We start from the raw sequence: 8,897 nt of genomic DNA on the forward strand, positions 1-8,897 counted from the left end.
ATAGTCGTAGGAAAAATGCTCACGACAAGAGAAAGCTTGGGTCTGACATTAGCAAAGAACAGACTCCTGCCAAGCGACCAAGAGGTGTTGATAGAGTGGCAGAGAAAACACATGTGGAAAATAAACATCATGGGCAGAATTCTTCTCAGGAGACAAAACTGGAAGATGTCAATTCAAGGAATAACAAATCTGATGACAACCTTCCCCCAAAAGAAAGCAAGACATACTCTGACCAGTGCACTGCTTTTATTTCAAATCTTCATGTTAAAGCAAACTATGAACATGTCCGTAATTTCTTCAGTGATGTCGGTGGAGTTGTTGCCATTCGTATCTTGAATGACAATTTCACTGGAAAATCAAGGGGACTGGCATATGTGGACTTCTTGGATGATGAGCACCTTGCTGCAGGTTTAGCTAAGAACAAGCAGAAGTTACTCGGGAAGAGGTTAAGTATTCTTCGATCTGATCCAAAGCGTGGGAAAATGAAGTCTTCTGCTCCAAAATCCTTAAAAGAACATGCAGATGCTCCGGATCATTCCAGTCGAAAAGGTTCCATGTCCAAAGAAACCGGTGATACTTCCAAGGTATCAGATGTAAAGGATGAGGGGATCTCTTCTAGAAAGCCAAGGAAGAATACTTTTGCTATGCCTAGAAATGTCAAACTGCATGGTGTCGCTGCAAATAGATCAAAAACAGAAGAAGACGATGAAAAGCCAAAATCCAATGATGAATTCAGAAAAATGTTTATCCATTAAGGGTAATCCTGAATGTGGTGCCAATACTTTGTAACTCTGAGGATAGCAGTTATCTCTGAGATGTATTTGGGTAGAAAGTATGCAAGTTACCTGTCTTGTATGTCACTTTGTTCTTTTGCGTAGTAGTAAAAGAGTACCAATTACTTATAGGCATCCTATCCTATCCTATAACTACACTTGAAATTGATCTTCATTTTCAAGGCGTTCCTGGTGTACGTTCTTTTGATTTTGAAATTTGAAGTTTAAATATATATAAGCCTATCAAACATTCAAACCATCTCTTAGATAATCAAATTTCAATTTTGTTCATATCATAACCCTCTTTTTTTCTCTATCTCCTCTCATGTCTTTCTTTTCCTATCTCTCTATATATCTCTCTGCATCACTTTTTTTTTTTTTTTTTTTTTTTTCTGCCAAGAAGATCGATGGCGATGATGATGGGTTTCAATAGCAAGCTGGCGGTGACGTGTATTGGTTGTTTGGCAGTGATGGCAGTAGGAAGGGTTCCTGTTATAGTGTTATGTGTCCATTGTGGATCAAATTCCCATCTGAGGAAGCTACCTTCAGCAATGATGAAGCTTTCATGATTGGAAACAGTCTATTAGTGCTGGCGATCTACACTGAGGTGCTTTGGTTATTTACTTATTTTTTCAGTAAAATCATTTGTTTACTTCATGTTTGGGGTTCATGACCGAAGATTTTATAATGCTTATGGATGGTAGCAAGCTAAACAAGCTTCACTGTATTTTCCTGGAAAAGAATCCTGGTATGACTTTAGAATCGAAAATGCATGCAAGGGAGGTGCGACTCACAAGTTAGGTGTTACGGAAGAGAGCATTCATGTCTTCATGAGAGCTGGTTATGTACATTGATTTATACAATACTATTTACAAAAATATTTTCATTAAATTTGTGCTGTTAAAATTGATTCTCAAATCTCAAGGTAAAATAATATCGTAATGGATATATGGCTAAAAATATCATAAAATTTGTGCCACAATATCTAATGTTAGATTAAGTAATGATAGTTGGCTAATAATCTAACCTTTTTTTTTGAACAATTTCTTGGGGTCATCAGAGTTTATGATATCCACAGAGATGATTAAATTCGCCTTCACATCCATTTGGCTCAACACTCGTTTTGCCTCAGAAATTAGCAAAACCTTGCACCCTTTGTGATGCTCCTGTACTGCTTTTCCTACTTTACTAGAACCACTAGAGGTATCGTCAACTTTTTTCTCTGTTCTCGTCCTGTTAGCTATACAAAAATATGGATATATATAAGTATTGAATACAATACGATATATTGTACGTATAATATATAAATATAATCACAAAAAAGTTGCTTACAAATTTAAGAAATTTAAGGTATTATCTAATATAAATATGTATATGAGATTTGTATGCAAATAAAAATTAAAATATTTGTGCATTCTAGTTTAGGAAGCTGTTCACGTGTTCCGTTGTACGAACACGGAACATTTTGTTCCTCAATTTTAAACCTTAAAGATATAATTTAAAAAATGTAGTTAGATTTGTGTTGGAGTTTACTAAAAGTAGCCTATAAGTTAGCTGAACTGGTATAAATTAGGTCATCTAGTTAGTTTATTTTTTATTTCAGTCTCTCTTTAACATTTGTTTTTATTTAGTTTATTACTTTATTATATATTTTTATGTTGTTATTATTTTTAATAGGTGTAAATTAAATTATAAAACTATTTTATTTTACTCATTTTTACTATTTATCTTTTTAATATAAAATTATATTTTTACTTATTTACTTTCTTCTTTTATAATTGCATGCTTCTCACTTTTTTTTATAACTCATTTTTTTCTTCTCATATTATAATGTTAGTTTCTTTTTTTTTCCTTTTTAATTTGATACATACTTGCGGCGCAGATATAAACATATATAAATACTATTATTTGTCAGTTATATTTCACCTTTTCTTTTCATTTGTTTCTTTCAACCATTTAATTTACATGTTTACACAAATATGTATGTGTATATAGATATAAAATTATACTAAAATTATTGATAGTCTCATAACTACTCTTTTGAACTGAAAATGCATAGTTTCTTAATTCTTGATGAATTGAACAAAAAAAATTAGTTAAGGTTTTTAATACTTGCATTGCAGATGATGATTTCTTTGTTTGACTATAGTATTTAAATATGTCATAAACATGTTACTTTATACATAACTTCATAATCCATAATCAAAACCCTCAATTCACAACTAAGCCAACAAGTTATAACTGAAATGGTATAGTCTTTCTATACTTATCTAAGAAATTGCGAGTTCGAGTCTCTCTATCTTCAATAATAAATAAAATTGCCGGCAGGACAAAATTGAGACGATTTTGAAACGTTAGGGATTTAAATAAGATAAAAACGTTGGGGACAAAAATGATACATAAAAATAAATTTTAATTTTATCTTTTAATAATATCAACTTTTTATTGTACATAGTATTCAATTATTTTTTAATCACATCTAAGTAAATTATACTTAATCACATTACTTTCATTCTAAATAAATAATGTAATGTTATTAGAATGAAAGTGTAAAATTAAAAAAAAAAATTATATGTAATGTGATTAAGTAGTAATGAAAGTAAAATTACATTATTTAGAATGAAAGTGTAAAATTTATTTATTTATAAAAAAATTACATTACTTTAAGAATAAAATTATAAAAAAATTAATTTATTTAGAATGAAAGTAATATGATTAACTGTAATTTACTTAGATGTGATTAAAAAATAATTGAATGCAGTAAAAAATTGATATTACTAAAGGATAAAATTAAAATTTATTTTTATGTATAATTTTTGTCCCCAACGTTTTTGTCCTATTTAAGTCCCTAACGTTTCAAAATCGTCTCAATTTTGTCCCGCCGTCAATTCTGTTAACGGATCCCTAACGGTAGGACAACACATTGAGTCAATTTTAAAATATTAGGGACTTAAATAGAATGATTAAAACGTTAGGGACAACTTTAAGACTTACTCCAAATGTTGGGAACAAAAACGATACTTTACTCAAAAAAAAAAAAAAAACAAAACTTCATAATCCATAATCGAAATTTTACATAATAAATATAAAACTCATCCCTATATTTCTCTTTATATTTTTGTTGCTTCTTTTTACTCCATGCATATTTAATTTAATGAGCAATGCTAGGGAACCAAAAGGGTATTAGCCAAAAATCAGCCAAATACTTTTGGGTGAATCCAAAATATCTACGAGTTAATATATATAGATGTTTCTTTTGCTAAGTATAAAAATGTTTCTTTTTCATACTAAATGGATGTTCTTTTATATATTTTTCGAATTTTTTTGTATTGCAAATATAAATGTCTATATTTCTTTAAGAATTTCATATTTTTTTTAAATTTTATAGATTTTTAATTATTTTTTGCTAAAATATAATTGGATGTTTCTTTTGTTAAGTATTAGGATGTTTTTTTTTTATATTAAATGAATGTTTTTTTTTTTATAATTCATGACATTCACATCAACAAACAGGATCATCAATGAAGAGTTAAGAAGTGTGAACCTCCTATCAAATCCTAAATATTTTGATCCGGTTCGCATATCATCACAATTGGGAAAGTCAGCGAAATACAAATTTGCCACCCCACATGTCCTGTCCAAGGCATGCAGTCCATACCCTTATAAAGATAACACAACAACCGAAGGCATTGGTGTTTATCAAGGGGAAAGATTCTGTGAAATCCTTGAAGAAATTACCAGAGAGCAGCCTCTAAATGTCTGCTGAACTGGAGATGCAACGGCACTGATGATTTCTGCTGTAAGTTAGGTCCCTTTTTATCTGATAAGGCAATCAAAATAAGATGGAGAGTTTCAAGATGTTAAACTTTATATGCGCTTGTTGAGGGCGTCGCGGAGAGTATGGAAATCGCCGGCGTTTTCAGCAGCATTGTTGAAAGAGAGAGGTTTGTGTGTGATTGTTAGAGGTTGGTAGATTAATATGAGAGAGAAGAGGAAGGTTTTTATAGGTTTTAATTAGGTTTACTTAATCAATTTTAAATTTTTTAAATTTTGAATTTAAAAAATTTAAAATTAATAATTAATATAAATTAATGTGGTTTTGTTTAATTTTTGGCTGGTAACTTTTTGGTTCTATATATTTTTTCTTAATTTAAAAAATGATTATTTTTCTTTTATTTAATTTTTTATTTTCAATATTCATAATTTCTCAGTTATAAGATTCGTAACAGTTAAATACTTAGATTTATATATTAAATGATTTTATTGATTTCTCATCCTATAATAGATTGAAGACTATGAGATAAAAAAAAATTAAAAATTAAAGCAAAAATAATGTATAGTAACAAATCTTGGATTTTTTAAAGTAGAAATGTTGGCTTAGAATTTGTTTCACTTGACTTTATTTATATTGAAAAAATATGTTTTGTTAGTTTTAAAATTAAAACTCCTCTTTATATAAACAATATTCCTGTGATCAATGATGATTATATTAAGTTGTAAAAAATGTAAGGCTCTTTCTTTATATTTACCACACACACCTATAAAAATCCATAATTTATCACGTATAACTTTGTTTGAATGGCATAATTTCTTTATACTCAAGTCTCAATTTTATCTTTGATAACAAAAAAACTTTGCTAAAAAAAACAAATAATAGTAGTTATTAAAATTTAAAATTAATAATTAATTGATATAAAATAAAATTACTAAAAAAGATATTTATTATGAAAACAAAAAATAAAATTAAATTTTATATAATTATTTAGTTATAAATGGATTAATCGGTTCAACTTGTAATCTATTAGTTAAACGAATAATCTGGTAGTATGACCGATTTGATTATCGATTTGATTTTGATAACTATGCTCCTAACATTTAAATTATCCTAATATTATATTGATACTACAACCCAAGTAGTGGTGCACATGGGTCAGGCTGGACATGGTTCAATTAGATTTGGATCTCTAATATCTCACTGAATTTATTTTAACCCGACCTTAAATTGATCCAAAATAAATCAAATTAAATTGGATTGATCGGATATAAAGATATAAGGTTCAAATTTATAAATTTTATATAATATATTAATACAAATTTAACTTTTTAAATTAAATTTAATAAATGTTACATCATATTTATACTAAAATAAATTATTTTAAAGTTAAAACAATATCATATGATATAAAAAGTGTAACATTTTACTACACAGAATTTTACGCTTAAATTCGTAAATTAAAGGTGGTGAGGTATTAGGGTCTCCAAAAATAAGATTGCATTAAATTTAATAAAAGTTACATCATATTTATACCAAAATAAATTATTTTAAAGTTAAAATAATATTATATGACATAAAAAGTGTAACATTCTACCATATAGAATTTTACGTTTAAGTTCGTAAATTAAAGGTAGTGAAGTATTGGGGCCTCTAAAAATAAAATTGCATACATAGGCATATATGAAAAGAAATTTAACTAAGATCCTTAAAGAAAAAATTAAACAAAACAATCAGAACTTGCATCGCACACGAATTGTAAGAAAGCGAAACATAAAAAGAAAGTGAACGCAGCTTTAGTTGTGTGACGACTAAACTAGTAGTTAACTCTGTTTTAAACAAATGACCAAATATATGTACACAAAATGACAGCATTAAAAAATTTAAAAATGTCATTTTTAGTAATTTAAATTTAATTATGTATTGAAAAAAAATAAAATTTATTAGTATGTGATGGTGGAAAAATTATTGAAATTCATGAATCATGTTTAGCGACAATTGTGTTAGCAAATTATGTTTAGTGAATTTTGTGTACAATTTAAAAAATTCACTATCCTATCATTATTTATGTGTTAAAAAATACTATTAAATTTACAAATAAACAGTAATAAGATATAACGTAATTTGTGTATTTTTGTAAAATAATTATCCTACCATAATTTACGTATTAAAATATAGTATAAAATTCTTAGTAAATCATGGTAGAGTAACAAGATTTAGGAATAATAATATTATTATCTATATATAAATTATAAAAGAGAAGGTATATATAATGAATTTTGATTTACGATAATTTGATAATTATAATTTTTTTAATATTAAAATAGCCAAATATATTTTTTTGGACACAAATCGAATAAAAAAAAAATCTAATATCATTAGATACTAAATTTAAATCTTCATATAAGTACCACAGTAATGAACTATTTTTTTTTTGTAAAAACTAAAGTTAAAAATATGTGGATTGAAATCAATTCAAAGTCTATAGATTAGATTCAGTGAAGTCACTAAAAAAATAAATATTTTTTCCTTGTCATTAAATCTATTAGACGTACATTTTTTGTTCGAATTTTGTGTTTTTAGAAAATTAGATGTCGAATAAATATTTTAAAAGATTTAAATGAGGATGTTATTAAAGTTGTATTTTTAAGTTTTTCAAAAGACAAATTAAAAGTAAAAGAGTTGATTTTAAAAAAAAAGTAGCAAGAAGAGTTCAATATTTTTAATTGTAATGTTAATATTTGAAAATTAAATTTTATTTTGATATATATTATTTGCTTATAACAAAAAAAATTCTATAATTTTTCTAGTATTATCAGTACTCTTTAATTAAGTATTATTTTGTACTATAAATTTTCATTATTTATGGCTCTGTTGTTACTTATAATAAATTATTTATTTATTTTGTCCTTTTTTATAAGATCATAGTTTATATTATACAAAATTTTGATAATAAACATAGTATATAATAATTACAATTACAAATTTTACAAAGTAAAAATAAAATATAAAATAATTTAATATAAAACAAAGATAGAGTACATCAAAGAATAATACACTTTCTCTATCATCAATACAATAAAAACTAAATAAAATTTATATGAATAAAATAAAAAAATAAAAAAATTTCATACACAACATAAATACATGTAATAAAAGATAGAAAAAAAAGAATTCATATGAACAAAAAATAATAAAAATATCATAAAAATTAATAAAATACCTAAAAAATTATAACACTACGAAAAAAAATCAACAACATTTGTCATATGAATAAAAGAAATATAATAAAATAAATAAAAAATCATATAAACAAAGTCAAACAAAAATAAAAAAAATTCATAGAAAATATACATATAAAAAATAGTATAGAAAATGATAAAAAAAACTCATATAAAAACATAACATCACAAATCGTAATACTAAAAATTAAAATATGAAAATGAGTACTAAAAATAATACAAAAAATTAAAATATTCAATTTACTAGTGATTGAAGAACTATGAAAAAATAGAAAGAACTACAAAGAACTACTCTGAAACTTATAGTTATTAGTATCCTTTTCATAGAAGAAGATGAAGGGTAAGGTTGGTAAAAAAGAAATAAATTTCTCACCTAATTTTCTAAAGGTAATCAGCAACCATGAACGTGAAACGCAGAAGCTACAAATTTTAGTTTCTTCTCAACGTGAGTTCAGAGGCAGAATCGTTTCTGCGTTTAAAATGAAAAAAAAATTGCCAAACATAAAGTGAAACTTTCAAAAAGCTCAAACGCACTTCTTCCTTCGCCAACGCATTTGCCAAACACACCCTAAATTATTTTTCGTTTGTCAAAGTCAGTAATTTTTTTGTATTTAAATTTTATCAAAAATATATTTATTAAAAATTTAAAAGATTAAGAATGGTGACTGAACTATTCCAGCTTAAGTATTTATGAAAAATCGAAAAAAAAAAAAACAACTCTAACGATTTGTTTTATGAAAAATATTTAAAAAAATTCTAGTTGACTCTAGTTGTTTATCCTCTTAGTTGGTTCTCTATGAAAATTTAAGAAACAAATATGTTAAAGAAAATGACAAATTGATATGCAAAAGTTAGTTTTAGAGTTAGTTACTACTAATTTTGGTTAATTTTTAGCTCCTAAAAGTACCAAATGTTAGTATATATATTAGTGTTTAGAATTGAGATCAAGACAAATATATTCATATAAGTATATTGATATATTAGTGTGTTATTTTAATCATAAGTTATTGTTTTTTGCTCTCTCTTTCTCTGTTTTATAGTTTTGATCCTTGGTGTATTTTTCTTTTTTTTTATTAGTACTAATTAGCATAATTGTTGAAAGGTTGAAAG

General features: G+C 25.9%; 2 protein-coding genes across 2 annotated transcripts in view; both read left to right on the plus strand.

Moving 5' to 3' along the window:
• LOC107624981 (squamous cell carcinoma antigen recognized by T-cells 3) overlaps positions 1-1,032 on the plus strand; it is a gene marked incomplete in the record, with an annotated part of 4,869 nt that extends 3,837 nt beyond the window's left edge. The window contains 1 exon segment of the mRNA XM_016327485.2: positions 1-1,032. Coding sequence (XP_016182971.1) covers positions 1-755 — 755 coding nt within the window.
• Positions 1,172-2,447, plus strand: LOC110268703 (probable glucan 1,3-alpha-glucosidase). The gene is made up of 3 exons (XM_021115415.1): positions 1,172-1,380; positions 1,478-1,613; positions 1,834-2,447. Exons 1-3 carry the CDS (start codon positions 1,276-1,278, stop codon positions 1,932-1,934), a joined length of 342 nt encoding a protein of 113 aa, XP_020971074.1. The 5' UTR covers positions 1,172-1,275; the 3' UTR covers positions 1,935-2,447.

The sequence above is a fragment of the Arachis ipaensis genome, chromosome B02, assembly GCF_000816755.2.
Source record: "Arachis ipaensis cultivar K30076 chromosome B02, Araip1.1, whole genome shotgun sequence".
Classification (NCBI taxonomy): domain Eukaryota; kingdom Viridiplantae; phylum Streptophyta; class Magnoliopsida; order Fabales; family Fabaceae; genus Arachis; species Arachis ipaensis.

What these genes read in the sequence shown, in the direction of transcription:
- LOC110268703 (XM_021115415.1), top strand. Translation starts at nt 1,276, where the DNA reads ATGTGTCCATTGTGGATCAAATTCCCATCTGAGGAAGCTACCTTCAGC. An exon ending in TGCTGGCGATCTACACTGAG is followed by an intron (nt 1,381 to 1,477) that starts GTGCTTTGGTTA and finishes TATGGATGGTAG; the next exon opens with CAAGCTAAACAAGCTTCACT. An exon ending in TCATGTCTTCATGAGAGCTG is followed by an intron (nt 1,614 to 1,833) that starts GTTATGTACATT and finishes TGGGGTCATCAG; the next exon opens with AGTTTATGATATCCACAGAG.